General features: G+C 34.2%; 2 protein-coding genes, 1 non-coding gene and 1 pseudogene across 3 annotated transcripts; 2 read left to right on the forward strand and 2 right to left on the reverse strand.

The window, feature by feature from the left end:
- Positions 1-996: 996 nt before the first annotated feature.
- LOC108832589 (60S ribosomal protein L17-2) lies at positions 997-2,422 on the reverse strand. The gene is made up of 6 exons (XM_018606062.2): positions 2,350-2,422; positions 2,223-2,259; positions 2,087-2,127; positions 1,408-1,741; positions 1,260-1,327; positions 997-1,170 (listed from the first exon to the last, which is right to left on the reverse strand). Exons 1-6 carry the CDS (start codon positions 2,350-2,352, stop codon positions 1,126-1,128), a joined length of 528 nt encoding a protein of 175 aa, XP_018461564.2. The 5' UTR covers positions 2,353-2,422; the 3' UTR covers positions 997-1,125.
- LOC130508895 (small nucleolar RNA snoR74) lies at positions 1,864-1,998 on the reverse strand. Its single transcript, XR_008943079.1, has one exon. It is a non-coding gene; the product is annotated as a small nucleolar RNA snoR74 (small nucleolar RNA).
- Positions 2,423-5,211: 2,789 nt separating the features above from the next.
- Positions 5,212-6,250, forward strand: LOC108841639 (F-box/kelch-repeat protein At4g38940-like; annotated as a pseudogene).
- Positions 6,251-20,475: 14,225 nt separating this feature from the next.
- LOC108842815 (probable arabinosyltransferase ARAD1) lies at positions 20,476-22,770 on the forward strand. Its single transcript, XM_018615843.2, has 3 exons — positions 20,476-21,121; positions 21,202-21,606; positions 22,167-22,770. Exons 1-3 carry the CDS (start codon positions 20,636-20,638, stop codon positions 22,581-22,583), a joined length of 1,308 nt encoding a protein of 435 aa, XP_018471345.1. The 5' UTR covers positions 20,476-20,635; the 3' UTR covers positions 22,584-22,770.
- Positions 22,771-22,775: the final 5 nt, after the last annotated feature.

Below are 22,775 nucleotides of genomic sequence, written 5' to 3' on the forward strand. Positions count from 1 at the left end.
TCGGACCTGCTCGCCTCATCTGCACCTAGCACCAGCTACATAAGCGAGTGATTAGGTCCACCCATGTGTTGTCGCTGGGTCATGTCACTCAAGACCATCACTACACTCCTCAACCACCAGTTTAGGAAAATGGAGAGCCCAAACTCAAAGAAACCCATGTTCCAGTTTACTATCGACAGTGGAAACGGATCGTCTTCTCAGGTTCGTAAAGGAAAGAAACATCCTGTTATGGCTGCAAAACGTTGAGGGATGAAGTCTTCAACGTCGAGTCAAAACCATGGTAAGGAGAAGGTTTTCGCGGAGTAGCCTACAGTGGCAAAAGAAAAGAAAATTCAAGCAGAACAAATTAACATTGATGATGAATCTGATGAGAAGGATTTTGTGAGGACGAAATAGATAATCAGAAGGAGACTAAGCAACTGGGCGATTTTGTTGTAGTTCAAAACCCTAAGATGAAGCGAATGACATTGATGATCCATCGATCTCCCACTTACATGAAACAACGGGTATGAGAACGTCTTACTAGATGCACTAAGTATCCAAAGAACATCTGTAACATGAATCTCAATGTCGACGCGAAATTAGAAGCTCAAAATTATGAACTTGGTGTGTTTCATCATCTCTCAGAACGACATCCTATGTAAGTTAACATCTATTTCGTTAAACTTCAGTCTAATTATCACAAAGAGAAAAATCATAATTAATGGCTTGCTATTGCATTAATCACGTGACATACGAGAAATGGTCTAACAATTGGTAGGGGACATAAAACCTCAAACCTATCGCTACAGTCACACACTTAAGGTCGATAACTCGCTGATACCTCCTGGCTTTAACCACGAGTTGGAAGATGAGACAGAGACTTGGTCATAGAAGAAAACAAACTTGTCAAAGCCATTGAGAATGAGAAAAGGAGAAGATGAAAGATCCTGCAATACAGTGTCTAGTGACAACAAGCAGGATATAAAGATAGCGGAACTAGTAAAGATAGAATGATAGTACCAACAATCACCAAATTGATCCATGAAAATATATCTATTGTCTTGCAAAGATAGAGAAAAATGTAACAAAATCTCTTTCAACAACACAAAAAGGAGAGACTTAAAAAAAAAACAAAGAAAGCTTTTAAGCTGCTGATTTCTTTGACTTGGCTGCCAACTGCGTCTCCGGCTACAATTATCAAAAACAAACATAACATGAAAATTGACTCTCATTAAGATGCTTAATCCGAGATTTATCACGGAGATCAGAGTTAATACCTCTTTCTTAACAGACTCTTCCTTCTCAGACAAAATCAACTCAATGTGGCATGGGTTGGACATGTAAGCTACAAACAAGAAAAAAGAAACAATGTGAGTCATCATACAAAAACATAAAACAATGCAAAGTCCAATTTACAAAACTTACGGTTGATTCTTCCGTGGGCACGGTAAGTCCTTCTCCTTTGCTTTGCAGCCTGGTTAACTTGGATGTGCGATATGAAGAGTGCATCAACATCCAAACCTTTCACCTCAGCGTTGCTCTCAGCGTTCTTAAGCAAATCGAGAACGAACTGAGCAGATTTCGCAGGCCAACGTCCCTGACCGTTAGAGTGCCTGTTCTTGGCTTGGGCAGTCCTTCCAACACCTCTGCAGAAACGGGTGAAGGGAATGGCTTGCTTGTGAGCTATCACATCTTCAAGGTATCTCTTCGCCTTGAGCAATGGTAGCTTCCTGATGGCGTGCGCTGTTTCACGGGTGTTCTATTTTAAAAAAAAACAAAAAAAAAACACTATGAGTACTAATCCACAAAACAAAACATAAACTTAAAAGACATAAATTTACTTAACCATTAGGCAATAAAATAGGACATAAACTAAGACATCAATGTACCATCAGTGTACTGAACCTTTTAGTTGTAAGAAAAAACAAAACTTAGATTCACCCAATCACGATGACCAATTCAATTTCCCTGAAGTTTACGTGAGATCTGTCAAATGCGACAGAACTCTGCTTTTTCTCAATCAGGTTTTTTCCTTAGATAAGACAAGACTAAACTATCATTCCCTTACATCTAAGTCTAAAAAGACAAGAGAGAATGTATGTACCTTGAAGTGAACCCTAAGGTCGGAACCTCTAGCCTTGCAAGCTGCAATTATCAAAACACAGATTTCAGCAAAAGAATTAATTAAAATCAAATTAAAAAAAAGAGAGTAAAATGGTACAGAGATCAAAGAGCTTTACACTTGGTCTGATTGTCGGGTTCTTGCGAGTACTTCACCTATCGAAACGCAGAACAAAGAAATGAGAAGGATGATCATAGGCTAAATCTGCGATATGAGGTAAGAGATGTGATATGAGAGAAGCTTACCATGGCTGCTAAACGGAAAAATTGGCTGCAGAAACGATGAGATAAGTGTGCTGAAGACTTTATATTAGGCGAAACGACATAAACCCTAATTGGTATAGCAAAGTGGGCCTAATAATTCCATGGGCTAACCCGTTAATACTTTATGGATTGGGCTATTCTTCTTCTCCTTTTGACTATTTTTTCAATGTTTAGTATCTGGCTTTTTTTGGAACATGGAACATGGTACACATGGCAAAACACAACTGTAAACCAATGATCGCATGGACGGATAAAAAACCAATGATGCATTTTCTCATAAACCAAATATTTTTTTGCAAACAAATCATAAACCAAATATTAAAGAAAAATTGATCGAATGCATCAAACAATGCATCTGGTGTCTGTTTAAGACCTCAACAACTTGGTGAAAATCATAAACAGCTCGAACATACATAGTTGAAAAATGAAAATAATGGTGGTTTGCAATGCATATATCTTTCCAGTTTGAATATTCTTATTGATGTTTCAACCTTTTTCTTCTTTGAAAGTTAAATCATTGGTTCTATATAATACAAAAATAAACATAAATCTCCTACGAGTGTTATTGAATAAATCTATTTTTTAAAACAGGGTTTATAAGTTAAATCCCTTATTATTAAAAGATAAGTAATTTTTAAAAATAGTTTTGATTTATTATTTTAGTTAAGTACTTGATTTTGACATGTACATCCATGCACTACAAAAAAGTAGGAGCTTAATTACTACACTTTGATCGTTAGTTTGTCGTAATTGGTCTATTACAACGAAACGCCTTTCATAGATAATAGCTCGTCGTAACTGAGAAATTGTAATTATTTACGACTAAATATATTCATCGTTCATTCGTGGTAATTAAGTTGACTTATATTATGTCCTACAAAATGGGTTAGAGTCATAAACCTTCATCGTGAAGTAAACTTAAATTATTGTCGTTAAAACCATGCTAGATAGTGCTAACTCTTACGACAGTTTGTGACAAAAAAAAAGTCGTAACCCTTACGACCAATTCACATCAACTTCGTAAGGGCACGTCACTAGTTCATATATATAAAGAGAGGTGGATCACCAATGCTTTGTTGATATGTACTAAAAGTGTAGAGAAAGTGAAAGAATGAAAATATGAAACCTTAGCACATTTATTTTGTCCAAATGAGTTTTCTTTTCTTTTCTTAATCCTATAAAATCTCATTTACTGATTTTCGTTGATGTAAATGAGCATAGTCGAATTTGAGAATCCTATTGCCTAAATCATTTCAACCCGCTAAGTCTTCTCCATCATTCTGAATTGTTTTTCTCAAGATGAAAATCCCAGTTCCCCAATCTAAGGATATTCTTTCGTCTTCATCAGAACCAATCAAAACCTAGTAACTTTAAATATTTCCAAATTGCTGATGACTCCCCCATCAATATGTTATTTCCAAAATTGGAAATTTACTTTCATCTCAGTCAAAGTAAGCTTTATCATATTTATACTAAAATTAGGGTTTTGTGTGTTTTATCTCTGAACTGTAGTGTCTTACAAAATCAGGGCAGAGAACGATGAATGAGCCACCGTCTGATAGGTCCCTTGCCAAGAAATATCAATGTTGATCTAGGAACATGTGATTTGATACCAATTAAGGTCCCTCCTTAAATCAAAGAGAATTTGTTCAAGAACAAACTAAGAACACACTTTTCTTTTGGGTAGTTAAGACTACCTCTTTTTAAGTTTTTCATTGATTTAAATAAGAAACTTACATGAAGCAAATACATCTTGACGTGGGTTCACCCATAAGCTAACAATAAGGAAATAATGGAAAATGGAAGTGATCAACTTCCTACAAAACGGGAACGCAACAAAGTGGAGAGTTATCTCCTTAAGACTAGGTCTTCTTATTGAACAAAGAAATGAAATACTTTATCTTAGTCCACGTATTTCTTTAAGTAAGACTATATCATCAACTATACTCCCAATGTTGTAATCTTCCTCATGTGGTATTCTATCAATACTCCCATCCTCCAAAAAACCTTGTCCTCAAGGTTTGACACAAGCATGGAAGCTTCTCTGAATATGCTGGTTGTGGAAGACACGTTCTGGTTCGAGAGACAAGAATCACCTGAAGTTTTTTTTTTTTTTTTTTTGACAAAGAAATATGAAATTGTTTTTTTTTTTTGGAAAACTGAAAAACAATGGAAGAAATACAGATTTTAATCCATATAAAAGAAAGGATGTTGAACTTGATCAACAAACCCGAAAATAAAAAAATGGTGAAAAGAAAAAATCGCTGGATAGACTCGGTGACCGTTGATTCTGAAGAATGGCCGTTCGTCGAGGATTCTTGATAACCGTTGATTCATGAAGAATACCGATAACAAGGAAGATGAAAAATATAAAGTTTTTGATACCACAAAGTGGTCCGGATCAAAAACAAAAAAATGCTCTGATACCACTGATAGGTCCCTTGCCAAGAGATATCAATGTTGATCTAGGAACATGTGATTTGATACCAATTAAGGTCCCTCTTCAAATCAAAGAGAATTTGTTCAAGAACAAACTAAGAACACACTTTTCTTTTGGGTAGTTAAGACTACCTCTTTTTAGGTTTTTCATTGATTTAAATAAGAAACTTACATGAAGCAAATACATCTTGACGTGGGTTCACCCATAAGCTAACAATAAGGAAATAATGGAAAATGGAAGTGATCAACTTCCTACAAAACGGGAACGCAACAAAGTGGAGAGTTATCTCCTTAAGACTAGGTCTTCTTATTGAACAAAGAAATGAAATACTTTATCTTAGTCCACGTATTTCTTTAAGTAAGACTATATCATCAACTATACTCCCAATGTTGTAATCTTCCTCATGTGGTATCCTATCACCGTCTCTGTCTACGTCACTGCCTGACGACGTCCTAATTGACATCTTAGCTCGTGTACCAAGATGCAACTATCCAACTCTCTCCCTCGTTTCTAAGCACTTCCAATCACTCGTTATGTCCCCTGAGATATACTCGAGAAGATCTTTGTTGAGGTGCACCGAAAACTTTTTATACGTTTTAGCAATGAGGGGAATCAGTGACTGTTTGTATATTCTTCACCGAAAGCCTTGGTCCATATTGTCTCCCTTTCAGATATTCCTCTCTGTGAAAGCTTTGTGGCAGTAGGTTCGAGGATATATATGTTTGGTGGGATCGATTACTTATAAAATAATGCGTTTAACATTGATTGTAGATCTCACACGGTGAAACCCCTACCCGTCATGCCTATACGCTTGATACATACAGTTTCTACCTTTATGGACGAGAAAATTTACGTATTTGGACAGTGCTGCATGAAGTCAATGGTGATGGTGGTTTTCAATACAGAAACACAAATGTGGGAGCCTGGATTAATAAAGCCAGACATTTCGCCAGAGAACTGGAACATGTATGGTTCTATGGTGGTGATGGCTGATAAGATTTACATTAGGTCTGATCTGAATAGCTTTATCTACGTGCCAAACGAAGGTAAATGGGAAACAGATGAGATGCTAAATTCTAAGGACTGGGATCATCATCCGTGCGTCGTTGATGACGTATTGTACTACTACGATTGGCATGAAAACTGTTTAAGAGAGTATGATCCAAAGCAAAAGTGCTGGGGGTGGTGAAGGGTTTAGAAGAGTTGTCGGCTGAGATACGTCTATATTGGGCATACACTCCGTGTTTCGGTCAGAAAGTGGCTTTGTATTTTTATAAAAGAGGAGAAAAACTGGGGAGTAGAACACCAAGTAAGCTTTGGTGCGCAGAGATTTCTCTGGAAAGACGTCAAGGAGGAGAGGTTTGGGGTAAAGTTGAGTGGTCTGATCAGGTTATGGTTGTTGATCAATCTGAATTTACAGTATCTGTATCTGTTATGGTTTAATAATCCATGAACCTTCTTTCATAAATTGTGTTTTTTTTTTAATTTAATTGTTATGCTCTGTTAATATTTTCTTGTTCTTCATTCATTGATATTCAGGAGAATTCTAGATATCTGATTCCTGCTCTTTAGTAGGATCAGTGTAACTGATGAAACATCTACGTGTTAATGTGTTGATGTCTGTGATAGTATCCAAAATGAACAAAAAGGTCCAGTGGTCAAGGAAGCTAGCTAGTACAAGACCAATCTCTATAACTATCGTATAGTGTTCATTATTGTAGTTTTGGTTTGGATTTGCTTTATTTATGATGGCATTGGAGATAAGACAAGCCATTATTACCCTGTCGTCTCCGAAGAGATGTGGGACTGCGGATTCGTAGCTAGAGGATTTCATGCCCGAATCACTTCTTTTGGTTCCATGTATATTTTTTTTGAACGTCTGGATCGATTATTATCGATTAATTATGCTATTACAATGATGAGAATATTACAAAGACGATTACACAGCCGACAATTCTACCATATTGTGAGAATACACGCCTAACTGCACCTTTCCGAGCCGTCCTATGAGATCCATGTTCGATGGTACGCCCTACACCAAACTGAAGATCTCATGTAATTCGTTTCTCCATAAGCTGCATAAATTGGTATTTTGGGGTTTGAACCCCAGACCTCCAGATGTAGAAGCATTACATGAACTCTTAATCAAACCATTGGACCAAGGGGACTTCCACTGGTTCCATGTATATAGTTAATCTTTAGTTTAATTGAAGATATGAGGATTATAATATGCCTTTTGTAGAAGTTGTTCTTTCAAGGAAATGGTTCGTCCCATGAATCCATTCACTGGGAAGAACTAGCATCTTTAAAAAAATTATAGCTAGAGTTTGTATTTATCATATATTAAGGGCTGTGGTTTAGGGTTAAAATTTGAAAATACGTATATGGTTTGAGAAAAAAAGAAATAATGGTCTGAGACTGGTTTCTGAAAAGATGAAGTTTACAGTTTTATATTTTAGATCAATTTTTAAAAAAATATTATAATTTGTAGCTTATGTTTAAGATTTAGGATTTAGAAATTCAAATAGCTAAAAAAAATTGTAGCAAAATCGTGGCAATTTTACAAAAGCCACGACAAAAGGGCAGCTATACCGTAGCTCAGATTCTAGCATGAAAGTAAATGTAGCTAAATCGTGGCTAAGATACTAGCCAAGAAAGTAAACAATTGCTAGACATTGGTTTTTTTTTGTCGTTGAATTGTATTATTAAACTTTCAAGGCAATTAATTCTAAACAATGTGAACCAACAAAACAACATAGAAAAGGGATACACCTGTATGATCCAAAATAAACTAAAACATTTATTTTGTGTATGGATGACTAAAGATTTTCATATAAAAGATTTATATTTGCTTCTCGACTACATGAATCTCAAAGGAGATAATCTTCATATTAATCTAAAAGCATCATGCTTCAGAATGAGTTGAAAACAATTGTCATTATCTTTTTATTACTGTAGTAGGAGCCACCGAGATAAAACAACTCTCTATTTTGCTCTATTAGCAGAGTCAAAGAGATTACCGTTCCATAGAACTTCATGCTGCCTTTCGAAGTAACCATAGTTTGCAACAAGAACTCCATCACCATCGAATGAAGAACCATCAACGATTGAAGCCGGTAAGACAACGACTTTAGTTGTTTAGTTTGTAATTAACCGTTTTTGTATAATAAATTTTAAAATTATTTAGTTATACCATAGAGAGAATATTTGTTTAGGATAAATTATATTTTCATGTTGTGTTTAAAAGATAAATTTTAAAATCTGTCATTTTAGTATTTTTGTCAAATTTAATTAAATGCACAGTTTTGTCTAAATAATATAATTCTATTATTTTAATATTTAAAATAAATAACAGCATCTATCATATTATTTTAGTAATTTTATCAATACAATTTTGGATGTTATGTGGTTAATTTTTCTGATTTTTTGTTATTAAATTAAGATTTCAAAATACTTTATTACTTTTTATTTTTACAGCAAAATTTGTTTTTCATACTGCATTTAAAAAATAATTATAATTTAGAATCTATGATTTAATCTTTTGTAGAATTGGAATATTTATTTTCAAAATTTATACTTGGTGAAGAAAAATTTGGAAATTACATAACTGATTTTGAATTTGGAAGATTATATGAATTTTTAATTTTTTGTATTATTATTTTTAAAATAATCGATTTTGGTAAGATTTTTTATATTTTTTAATTTTTTTTGTCATAATCACATAAATTTATAACTAAATTGATTTGGTTTGCAGAGTCTAATATGAGTCTATTTAAACTGCTAAAAACATTGATTTGTCATTAATATCTGTAACTAAATTATTAAAATTTAAAGTTTTCTAATTAATTATGAACAGGTCTACGGATTTACTAAGTCATAAAATTTGCTACTACTTAATAACTATATTACCACCATTTTTTACCAACCATACATACAAACATTTATCATGTTTTCTGATACATGTTTAAATTACCCTAAAACAACTTTATTCTCATCAAAAGATGTCAAGTTGTAGTACTTAGGAATCGAATATTCCATAGGGCACATACTAGATATTATAACTAAGTTAGGTTGAAGATTTCAAAGATAGTAAATTGGAACAAACTTAAAGCGGTGAATAAGACAATTACTCAATTGATTGATTTGGAGTTTAACAGTTAGACTTAGGATTTCTATTCAGGTTATCAGGATTATAATGATATGAATGCTTATATGAGATACCCAACGGTAACAATAATCGTACCACTTTTGTTTTTTGGGTTATCTATTACTAGATCCAATGATTCACTACACGCGCAGGTCATAATCTGGAAAGCCTCGATCGATGTTCTGTTGAACGTATCGATCGACATAGCTTTGTGTCAATCGATCGATGTCTTTATAGGAGAATCGATCAATACACCTATAGTAAACTTTAAGCGCGGGCTGATAACAGTTCACTAGGAGTTTGCTTAACCAGCTGTCGCATGCATCTAGCAAGTCCTAGCTCAGAGAAGATAGATCCAAAGATAAATCCACTATTATCATGTATAGGTTAGCTAATCATACACAAGCATTAAGAACAATCTTCAAAGATAAATATCACAACTCAAGTATTCATATTTGGGGCTAATTCCTCAAAACCTATTTGAATAATAAATCTAGTAAGGTGTTTACTCAGACATAGCTAAGCAAACATCATAAACATTAAATAAAACTGCATAGAATAGATAGATGAATATAAAAATAATGGAGTACAAGAAAGCTCTCGATAGTAACTTTATTTCTCACAACTTTGTAAAACTCTCTCAACTCACAAAAACGGCTATCTTGCTTCAAACACTTAAACAAGATATAAATAGTAAATATTAGGTTAAAACTTGTCAGGGGCATCTTGGTAATTAGATGAAATCTTAGGCTTCAAATCGGTTGTGACCAAATTGGACTTCTGCGTGCTCCCCATCGATCGATATCACTGAGTGTGCATCGATCGATATGTCTCTCTTCGTCGACTTTAAGTGGTGGTCGATATGATCATCTCGAGTGAATTCTCTAAAGTGCTCCAAAATGCTCCAAAATCATCATATTTTCTCCAATTGCTCCTGAACCTGTAAATATACTATCTAGACCTCAAAATGTATTAAATCTATCCTAAAACTCCTATATACCATAGCTAAAATCGGGTCAAATTCATGGTATATCATTTTCACCAACCTTCTATATTGCTTGTATATTAGTCTTTAATTAGATGCAAATATTTTGATGAAATTTAGTCTTAATATAACAACTACTTTAGGATGACATGTACAAGTCTTCATAAATAAATCATAAATTTATAAATTTTTGCGACGAAACAACTTCGTTGTAAGGATACATCACCTTATGATGATTGGTGATTTCGTCGTAATGTAATTGTAAAATTACGATCACAATTTGTAGTCATAGTGCGTGGTCGTCATGACTACGTTTTCTTGTAGTGGTGCAGATTTTTTCTCTCTATACTAAAATATTTAAGTTTATATAACAAAATTTATCACTAACTTAAGGAAAATTACCTAAACTATCACAATCCTAATATCACTTTTCATTTTTAGATTAACTACATTTTCTCTCATTTAAAAAAAGTAAATAGACATTTATAATTTTATTGTTAACTAATCTAAACTTAAAATTTATAGTTGAGGGGAGAAGTTTTGGAATGTGGAGGTTAGAATTGGCTTCTATTTTAATAGATAAGACTAGATTTTGGCCCGCGCTTCGAAAGCGCGGGTTTTCTGAGTTACAAAAAATTTGGATTGAATTAGTATTTTGGGGTTATTATATTATTATGTTATAAAACTCTATTATATTGAATAAGGAAATTTGTTTAAAATTATATAATTTATGAATTATTTTATTTGATATTTTGTATATACACTTTTATATAACTCTTTCTTAGAGATGAGAATTTTTTCCCGTATCCGAAAAACAAACCGAAATTGACACAAAAAATACATGTTGGGGTATGGGAGAAGGGAAAAGTTTAAAATTATAAAATTTATGAATTAGTTTATTTGATATTTTGTATGTATATTTTTATATAAGTCTCTCTTAGGTATGAGAATTTTTCACGGATCCAAAAGACGAACCGAAACTGACATGAAATACATGTTCGGGTCTAGGATCAGGGAAAAGTACCTATTCGATTTATTGGACCCGCGGATATCTTCTCGAGTACGGAGACCCAAAGTACCCAAAATGTTTTGTGTATATTATTTATATTTGGGTATTTCATATATGTTTTCAGTTTAGAAATATATTTTTATAAGTTTTGGGTTCACTTTTTCGGTTTATAGTTTCAAGTTTCAGGTAAATTTTAATTAAAAAGAGTATTTAGGGTTTTCGAATAAAAATTTGGATTTTTTGGTTTATCGGGATAAAATTTCGGGGTTTTGGGTGTTTCAATATTTTTGGATATATTTTGTGTTTCGGATTTTACAACTTTTCAGGTGCTTTGAGTCTTTTTGGTCCAAAATACCTAAATATCAAGCCGGACCCATTACGTACTTGAATTGCCAGTATTTTAAATTATATACTCGAACTGACCCAGATCCAAAAGATACCGAACTAAATTATTTTCAAATACCTAGTTGCATTCAAATGTCGAAGACCCGAAGAACTTGAACTGGAACTGATTTATACCAGACCCGAAGACTCGATTCCCAAACCTATTTTTTCATTATATTTGTGTATATTTTATAAGAGTTAAATTTATTAAGTTAGTGAGAATTGATATTTACTTTCGAATATTTTTGACTAATTTAATAGTACAACTTCGTAGGTTTTTTTTAAAAGTTAAACAGAAAAAAAACAATTAGTAGTTTTTTTTTTGTCAACGATTAGTAGGGTTTTTAATAATTTTTAAACTTAACTTCAATAACAAACTGTTATTATAATATTTTTTATACAAATTAGTTTAACGTAATATATATATATATATATAACAGATAGTCACTAAAGTGTTTATCTAATTTTATTTTGTATATATTTTGATTTGTAAAAATTTTAAAAATAATTTAATGTAATAGTATCACGATTGATACTATTTTAATTTTTTTATGTTTGCCTATCTATATAAGGTCAAATTATATATATTGGTAAAGAAGGTCGAAAACATGTATATTGCATATTATTAACTTGTTTTGACTTCTTCTTTTCGTAAGAATTGAATAAATAAGTCACATATTTCTGGTCATCTACACGGATATCGGCTACTGCATTTCAGTCTATTTGAATACTTGAGAAAGGGTCTATCCGTGAGTTGCATTTCTCACTCGGAGGTTAGGTCTGTGTATTTAATAGATTCGGGTTTAACTCTTTTTTTTCAAAAAAAAAGAATTGAATAAATAAACTTAAATATTGAGATATGTAAAAAGGTAAGTTTGATGCAAAAATCTAGGGTGATCCAATTATTAACTTGTTTCCATATATTTCTTACGTATAAATTGAATAAGAATAATACACTTAAAAATTGAGATGTGCAAAATGGTATGTTTGATGCACAAACGTCGGGGATATAATGATGAAACATCATTCTGTTATAAACGTAATCTTAATTTGACATAGATACTAACCGAATTAGGTGGGTTGATTAATTAAGGTAATATAAACTATAACATAAATAAAATTATGAAAGGGTTCAAACAACTTGCATAAGTCGACTTTTCAAGACTGCTTCCCTTTTAATAGTATACTAGATTTTGACCCGCGCTTTCAAAGCGCGGGTTTATGTTTGGTAATTTTTTTATATAATCACATTTATATAATCCGTCTTGTATATGCATTTATATAACCCGTCTTATATATGTGTTTTATACTCGGGTTTATGTTCGGTTAAAACTATATTGTACATGTATTTTTAGGTTTTTGATTTTGAATTAGATATTTTAAATATAAATCAATATAACAGTTTTATAGTTTTGATCAGTGTTTTGAAACCCGACTCGCACCTGCGGTTGAACGAATTACCGGTTGGTAACCCGGTATTTTTAATATTGTGATTTTTTTCCAATGATAAGACAAATTCGGTGATAATAAGTTGGAAATTTGTTTAAAATATATTTATATTTTTCAAAATCGTTTTAAATGATAATGATTGTTCTCAAAATTAATAATTTTAGAATTAGAAAACCGGTGGATAATGACAGTATTAAACATGGAAATAATCGATACAATATCAAACAGAGAAATAATCCAGACCAAAATTAAATTAGGAAACCGGTGATTAATGACAAACCAAAAAATAATTAAGAAGAAACTGGCGTAAAACGTCCAGAATATCCTTAATGAATACAAAGGAAGGCTCCTTAGTAGGGGTAAAAAGAGTAAAAATCCTAATGTGCTTGTACTTTAATAATATAGATAATCGATGCAGTATCAAACAGAGAAATAATCACAGACCGAAATTAAATTAGGAAACCGGTGATTAATGACAAACCAAAAAATAATTAAGAAGAAACTGGCGTAAAACGTTCAGAATACCCTTAATAAATACAAAGAAAATGCTCCTTAGTAGGGGTAAAAAGAGTAAAAATTCAAATATGCTTGTACTTTAATAGTATAGATATATCATTTTAGAAGATGTGGCAAACTCACATCAATCGCCATTATTACTTATTATATTTTCAATGAATTGATTTTTTTTCTCTTAAACTGAGTAACTTAATAATAAATTAAATTTATTATATTTTCAGTACAATTATATTTATGCTTTAAAATTTTGTTTATCATATTTTAAGCTGAAAGTATTAATGAAATAATTTTAATTTTTATACTATACACTAAGAGAGTGTCATTCAATCATTTATTTAAAGTTAACTATTCATGTTTTGTAATCTATAAAATCTTAAGATAGTTTAAACTGATGAATTCTAAAATCTATACAGTATATTTTGGATTTTAAATTCAATAATTTGTTCATGAGAGTCTATAAAATATGATTTGAAATCAATTAAAATATATAGAATTTTAAAATTCTTAAAACTTGCACACACTAGATTTAAATCATTTATTAAATAATAGTAAATTTTAAAACTTGATTTAATGCATTTTTGGTTTGGCTGGCAGGAAAATTATGTTTTCTGTTATGTACCAGATTGTGATCGACATAACCGGACCGACCAGGACCGTACCAACCGCAGAAGATAATGTTTATCGACTGTTGTACTTATCCACTTAGGATAAATACGACCTGATGTATATATATATATGTAAGACCCCTGGTCGAGATTAATAGAAAACATGTTTCCCCACTTAGTTTCATAACACGTTATCAGCACGAGATTCTGAAATTTCGAACTACCTCAAAAACCCTAATTGACGGCACCACTTCAAACAGTTCGTTCTCTCAAATCGTACAGACCCAGACGACTATTAATATATCAAATTAAAGCTCTTGACGAGACGAATCCAACACCGTCGGTCTCGCCTCTATCTGACTCCGGACGCGCCCTCACGCTCTATTCTAAAAATCGCCGTCAAGTGACCTAAAACCCTGAAATTCTAAAACTCATTCGACGACTTCAAACCGTTCGTTCTCTCAAACCGTAAGGATCCAGACGACGTGTAATATATCAAATTGAAGATCTTGACGTGAATAATACATCGCCGCAAACCTCGTATCAATCCGATCTCAAACGGGCCCTCAAGCTCCGTTCCAACCCGCACCGTCAACTACCCTAAAACCCTAATAAAAAGCCTAAACCGCAACCTCTCTCTATACTTTGTTATTTTCTGCGATTTGCTTCATCTATCTATACTAACTTGTTTTGATTAGTTTTTGATTAAGGTTTCTAAAGATACAAAAGGTTTTTGCTCAACCTAAGACACGCGACCAGCTCCTTATCCGTTCCGGTCATGCAGTTCGCGACCCGACTCGTTCCTGCTCTCGGTGGTCCAGTTCTACAAACATCAAAAATTTAGGTAATTAAAATTCTGAAACCTAAAAAAAAATACATACTGAATTTGGTTGATTGATAAAGAAATGACCATTAAAATTTGCCAAACCCCAAACCCTAAGATAATAGATCCCGAAACCCTTTGAGTAAGTTGGAGCTTTTAAGTTCAACAGAGATTGTTTCTAACAATTAAACTCGAAACCCTAATGGTTTTGAATCTCACAGCCTGATATATTGATATATAAAGTAATTAAAACCCTAAATATGACCTATTATGTATTATTGTCTATAAATTAATTAAAATTCATGATAATTTCATAAAAATCCCCAAAGTTAGTTTTCCATCATCAGAATCCGACCCATTGGTCTGGAACTATGTGGAAAACGATTTTTCGCTTTCTGGTTAGAAATTGACCTCCACAAATAAATTCCGAAAATTAATTAAAATTCACCAAAATTCATGATAAATCCTAACTAAGAAATCCTATAAGTAGTTTCATCAAATTAGTTTTTAATCACATAGTCATAGTGTAAATTTTTCATACCGAAAAAACTGCATAAAAGTGTGTGATTGTTTGAAGTGTTTGAATCACCTACAAACGATTGTTAGGATCTCATTCTGATTTTGGTTGAATCACTGGAGATTGCTAGAAAAATTCCGGATTTTTCCAGATTACTAAATTGCAAATTTTACTTTTTCTAAAACTTTCCGGTTTTGTGAAAATTGACTTTTATGGTTTCTGAAAATTTCCATATTAGTTTTAGAATAATGGAAGATTGCTAAAACTTGTTTAAAACCATAATTGAATGTTTCTAGATTGCTAGAATGCAAAATTAATTTTTCTAAAAACGTTCGTCTTTGAGAAATTGTTTTTTATAAGTTGCTGGAAACTTTCCATTTTTCTTTTGAAAGATTAGAAAAATGCTATAATTGTTAAGATTGATCTGATTTTCTAAGTCATATAATTATTATTCAGATCAATGGTTTCGAAAATAATTATTAAAAAGTGAAACCCTATATTTTTGAAACCCTAAATCCTATTTTCTTTCTCTAGAATCCGATAACATTTTAAATCATCTAGAATCAATAGTTTGATCTGATTTTAATTTTTTTTAGCTCATATTGTTCATGTAGACAATGATTGCTAAAGTTGCATCATAAAACAATTTTTTAATTGATTGATCATATGAGAAAATCGAATTGCTATATTTAATGGAAAATCGGATTACATTGCATAAATTCAAAGGTTGAAAGAAACCAAAGTTCCATTGTTATATTGACTAAAAAAATAAATAGGATTGAATTATATAATTTATAGGTTGAAGAAGCCAAATCACATTGCATAATTACAAGGTTGAAAGAAACCCAAAAATGCATTGTTTGAATCTAATTATAAGTCAAATAATAAGACTCTAAAATCTATATTTTCAGATGTCGAATTTGGATTATTCAGCCCTTAATCTCTCTGGAGATAATTATTTAAAATAGGCCATGAACACTGCAATTGTCCTGAAGATACTAGGACTTGACAGATGTATCATCAAAGGCGAGTCTGCAACTGAAAATAAAAAATATGGGGCAGTAACAATTATTCGCCAACATCTCACTGAGGATCTCAGAGATTAATATCTAAATATTGAGAACCCTCTAGACCTTTGGACAGAGTTAAAATCCAGATACATAATAGTGTTATTACCAAAGGCTATGCATGAGTGGATAAATCTCAGATTTCGGGACTTTAAGTCCATAGATGAATATAACTCAGCTCTAATCAAAATCGTTTCTAAATTGAAACTATGTGGTGAAGAGGTAACAGATGAAGATTTACTGGAAAAGACATTCCTCACAGATGATCCAAGGGATCTATTGTTACAATATACGTACAGAAAAAAGGTTTCACCACTGATACGAATTTGATCTCGTATCTATTACAAGCTGAGAAGAATAATGAGATACTAAAGCAAAACCAGTGAGATGAGACTTCCTGAACCCAATAAGGCTGGAGAGAATAAGGATGAATCCAAAGAAGCCACGTCCAGATTAATAAAAGGAGTGGCCGGCATATACATTGCCTAAGAATCGAGATTTCGACATTCTGATTTTATGTTTTGATTTGTTTGTCATTTACGATTTTTTCTATATAATAAGAGTTGTTTTAGTTTTATATTATCATGTTTGACTTGCTTGATAATTTCTTTATTGATAAATGACAAATGAAAAATTAAAAATGAGTATAGTAATTAAAATTATCCGACCAAAGGCATTGCCTAAAGGGGGCATGAATTATTCACCCAAATAAAAGACCCATTTGAGTTATAAAATTTTGAAAATGAATGGTTTCCACATTGAACCAATGGGTAAAAGAAATAAAAAGTTCCTTCAAAATTATAAATAAAAATCGCCCAAGGCATAGAAATGGTCGAGACTGTACTCCCGACTGATCTAAACTATGCTAAAAGATCAGTATGATAAAGGCACAAGGCCTAGGTAACCAGATAGGTTGACCACGAAATTTTACACACTTTATGGCATGACTGGACTAGCCATCCATGTCTTTAAAATTGATGCAAAAGGCACAAAAGAGTTATCCCAAAGAATCTCACGTTGTGTAACATGTACACAAGGGAAACTCATAAGGCTATAATGTTCCAAGCATCTAAAAGATTTATAGCATGTTCATGAGGGGGAGAAATGACACTCTCGTGGTCCATGAACAACACTAAAAATCCGAGTGACATGGTCTATGACCATGATAGAACTTGGCCGAATTCTTTGTGATACAAAGATCACTAGCTAATGCTTGGGAACACATGGATTTACATGTAATAAAAATATGCATCAGGCCATATAAAGTGAGCATAGATATTCCTATCTAAGAATGATAAATGGTCATGATCCAGACATAGACCATCCTAAGAGATTATGTTTAGACCACCACAATAATATGTGCCGTCTAGGATGGAACCTCATAAGAAGATGAGATAAGATTGGGAATATATGTTGGATATGAGAATGCTTTCTCCCACGATTTTATAAGAAACCTTGAGCCAAATATGGGTGATCAGATTAAGGCCAGGTTTACGGATTGCATGATTAAATCCGATTATCCAACATCAGGGGGAGAAAGAAATAAGCTGGTACAAGTATAAAGAAATGGAATGGTATTAACCATCCTTGTCTTGGCAAGATCCTCGGACCAGAGAATATGATTTAAGACGTCCAAAGAAAGATCATACAAAGCTAGCTAAAAGAATGCCAAACAGATTAGACCCGAAAAGAAAAGAAAAAGAATGACTAAGTCATACCAGCTTAAGCACCACGAAATTAATGTCCTAGAAGAGACATAATCAAGTTGCTATATAGTCTAAAGATAGACCAATATGTTCCATAAGATAAGGAACCTCGGAAATGAAAAGAAAGGTGCATAGAAATGACATATCCGAGGTCATAAGGGAAATCAGACCAGACATTGAGATAAGGCTGCACAGCTAAACATCTAAAGTACCAGACCATGTAGTTTGGGACGCCAAACTGCAAGGTAATGAAGGTTCTTAGTAAGAATGAAATCTCTAATCGATTAGTTCATGTCTGGAACACAATGGAACCATACATATAAAAGAGTGTCGACACATACACACATAAAAGATAAAGATGCATAAGAAAATAACACTTAAGTTTAAAATATATAAGCGAGGATCAGAACCCACATGAATACAAGAATGCATTCATATATTAAAAGGTTGAAACCGTGGGGGGTTTAAAGAAAGATTCAAAGAATCTATAAAAGAGATGGGTGTATTGGCCATATATAGAAACACTATCTGATAAGATAAAACCAGTGAAAAATAGGTCCTGTGTGGGAAAGAAAAAGAAATCGTGAGACATGGACTAAGGTGTTCATATTCCTATTTACAGCATTCAAAGAATGGCTTGATTACACAAGGATACTCACAAAGACCAATGAACAGATTATAAGGAGATGTACTCCTATGTGGTGGATGCTACTACAAATTCGAAAATGATAAAGGTCTGGATATAAGAAAAGAGAAATGTAGTAAGCAGCATGATTGATCACTGGATAAAGAAATAATAAAAGTATCAAAAAGATGAGAAAAGAAATTCTCATAGAATAGTTTTGTTCCTAAGCTATTCATGGACTGAAACAAGGCAGCTGCAAATGATAGACTAAGAAAATAGTTAGTACAATCAGTCCATAGATCCTTATAGAGGATATTATAATTCCTTGTGTTTATGTTTATACCAAACCAACCTAAAGAGAAGTTCAATGGTTCAATGATTTCAATGATACAAGTTATCGATTGATTTTGGACAGAATATGATGGGACTAGAAACCTTAGCCATATATGAGTATATTGGCGTGTGATGACAAGGTCTATGACTTAACATGTATGTTTTCGAAAACATAGCATTGTCTACGACAAAATGAAAGAAGTCATGAGACATCATCCAGAGAAAGTGACCAGAAGAATGTCTGAGTCAATAATAAAATGAAAGTGTCCACGGTATGGCAAAGCCATGAGACTAGAAGAACCATGCGACATGAGAGGACCTTCAAGAAAGATTTAATCGCAGGATAGAGGTACATCCAAGTATTGGTCGAGTACTATCCGAGTACTGATTGAGCATCATCCATCCGACCAGAACATGAAGACATTGTCGAGTGGTCAGTATCAAAGGAGCACGTCTTGACCATGTCCAAATGAAGTTCCAGAAGGCCGTCGAAATTACAAAATATTACAAGAAGCTCATCGACCAGATAGGAATGCATCGTCGAAAAATCTACAGTGATGCATTCATTAGGGGGAGTTCATGTGTTGTACTCTTTTTCCTGTCCATGGTTTCCCATTTTGCCACATTGGTTTTGAGGTTTTACAGGAGAGGTTTTAATGAGACAACATTAAGCATGCAACGAACCAGTACCGGATATGTCGATCAAGGGGGAGTGTTATGTACCAGATTGTGATCGACATACCCGGACCGACCAGGACCGTACCAACCGCCGAAGATAATGCTTATCGACTGTTGTACTTATCCACTTAGAATAAACACGACCTGATGTATATATATATGTAAGACCCCTGGTCGAGATTAATAGAAAACACATTTCCCCACTCAGTTTCATAACATTTTCGATTTTGGTGAATTTTTTTGGTTTTTCCATAAAAATATTATTTAATAATTATAATAGCTAAGTTTTATATTTATATCAAAAATATTTAGGTATTTTGAATTTTGAGATGCAAATGTAGCATAGAAACTTTACTGCTTTTTAATATTTCAAATGAACAATATCTGAATAATAGCATTCAGATCCAGCTACAAAAACAAACAAAACCAAAATAACTATAAAAGAATATAATTCATTAACTAACCAAAACCCCCATTTCTGTCTTCTTTTCTCTTCCTATCTCTCCCTACTTTTCAGTACAATTATTTATTTTTATTTTCTGATATTTCACAAATAAATCCTTTCAAGATCTATAAAACTTTCAAATTAAAAAAAAAGGGATTCGACTCGTAAAAACCTTAATAATTACCAGATCAAAATTCTAAAAAATGGTAGTTCGAGTGGGCAAGCCCACTACCATCCCCGGAGTGGAATGTCAAGGTCCCGGTGGCCCGTGTAATTGTTTGCAGCCGCAGGGATTCGAAGCCGGATTATTGAGCATCATAGCACTACGCTAGCCCTCAGCCGGACATCGTCCTTACCACTAGCCCACTTACACGGGTTACCAGATCAAAATTCTGACTAGAAGAATCTCTTCGTTTATTCTATTATGATGACTCGATACGTTTCGTCAAAACTCAAGCAACAACAACGACAACAACACACAAAATACAAAAGACACACCGTTGGATCCAAATCTCAAAATTCAATTCAACGAATAAGAAATGTACGGCAAAACCATATGCACCATCGTCCTCTTCGTCTTCCTCATTGCTTCCTACTCAATCTACATGGGCACTGTAGATCCAACCCCTTACTTCACCCAGCTCCAGTCCCTCCCCCGCGCCATCTCCCCCTCCTGTAACTCCTCCACCACCGCCTCACGACCTCTCCGCGTCTTCATGTACGATCTCCCGCGAAAATTCAACATCGCGATGATGGATCCTCACCTCTCGGAAGTCGACCCGATCACCGCCGAGAATCTCCCTCCCTGGTCCCAGACCTCCGGCGTCCAGCGCCAGCACAGCGTCGAGTACTGGCTCATGGCCTCCCTTCTCCACCGCGAGGGAGAGAAAGAGAAAGAGGCGGTTAGGGTTTTTGATCCGGAATCGGCGGACGCCTTCTTCGTCCCTTTCTTCTCTTCCTTAAGCTTCAACACTCACGGCAAGAACATGACGGATCCGGATACGGAGTTTGACCGGCTACTACAGGTAAACGATCCGAAATCCTGAAATCTGACCGGCGATTACCGGTCAAACCGTTGACGATTTTACAAATTGTTGTTTTTCAGGTTGAGTTAATGGAGTATCTTGAGAACTCCAAGTACTGGCAACGTTCGGGCGGTAGAGACCATGTGATTCCCATGACGCATCCTAACGCTTTTAGATTCTTGAGGCAGCTAGTGAACGCGTCGATCCTCATTGTCGCTGACTTTGGGCGTTACCCTAAGGAGATGGCGCGTTTAGGTAAAGATGTGGTGTCTCCGTATGTACATGTGGTTGAGTCCTTTGATGGGGATGATGGGGATGATAGTACTCCGGATCCGTACGAGTCTCGCAGCACGCTTCTTTACTTCCGTGGGAATACTGTTAGGAAAGCTGATGGTAAAATCCGTCGTCAGTTGGAGAAGTTGCTTGCTGGTAACTCTGATGTTCGCTATGAGAAGAGTGTAGCAACTACACAAAACATCAAAGTGGTAAGTCCTTGTGTCTTATATCAGAGTTTTACTCTTTGCAAGGTTTCATATGGTTTAGATCCTAGGACACTGCTTCATGTGTTAGGTGTTGAGATCTTTGGTTCTTGCTCTTTGTAAGCTGGTTTAGAGGAATAAGAGGAAGATTATTTGATTGGAACCAATCACTGTGATTAGCACAACTGGAAAGGACCATGATCGTTGTGTTAGAGGGCCCCCGATTCGAGTGACCGATGGGACGAAACCAATGTTTAAAAATCACTGGGCGGTGATTAAGCGTTTTATAGAGGATTATTGTTTATGCGGGTGCTTAGACCGATTTTTCAGACGCCTAGACCGATTTTTTAAAAAATTGTTTCGCTCATACTCGATTTGCCTACTAGGCGGGGGCCTTAGGTGCCGCCTAGAGCAATTTTTAGAACACTGGACGAAACTAATATTACAAGGTTTCGGGCCTGGGATATAGCTTTGGCCCGAACTTCCTTGTATTAAAAAATAAATAAAAAATCACTGTGATAGTATTTCTTCTCTTATTGTGTATGTTTGTTTGCTTGCCACTCCAGTCTACGGAAGGAATGAGATCATCAAAGTTCTGTCTGCATCCAGCTGGAGACACTCCATCATCATGCCGCTTATTTGATGCCATTGTAAGTCACTGTGTTCCGGTCATCATAAGCGACAAGATCGAGCTGCCGTTCGAAGATGAGATAGACTACTCAGAGTTCTCAGTCTTCTATTCTGTAAAAGAGGCGCTTGAACCAGGATTCATCCTCGACAACCTCCGGCAGTTTCCCAAGGAGAAATGGCTGCAAATGTGGGAAAACCTGAAGAACGTGTCTCATCACTTCGAGTTTCAGTACCCGCCCAAGAGAGAAGACGCAGTGAACATGTTGTGGAGACAGGTGAAACACAAGATACCAAATGTCAAGCTCGCTGTACATAGAAACAGGAGGTTGAAAGTCCCTGATTGGTGGCTCTGAAGAATGACAGGATTAAAAAGCCTTTTATCATTCTTTCTTCCCTTCAATACTGTACATTAGTTGATTCTTTTGTTACCTTTTGAGTTTCATGATCCATTTTATAGGGGGGCATATATATACTTTAAAAACATCATTTTTATAACCACATAATAATATTTTTTAAGGTGAGAGTTCATCTTGTTGTGAACTCGT

The sequence above is a fragment of the Raphanus sativus genome, chromosome 2, assembly GCF_000801105.2.
Source record: "Raphanus sativus cultivar WK10039 chromosome 2, ASM80110v3, whole genome shotgun sequence".
Classification (NCBI taxonomy): Eukaryota; Viridiplantae; Streptophyta; class Magnoliopsida; order Brassicales; family Brassicaceae; genus Raphanus; species Raphanus sativus.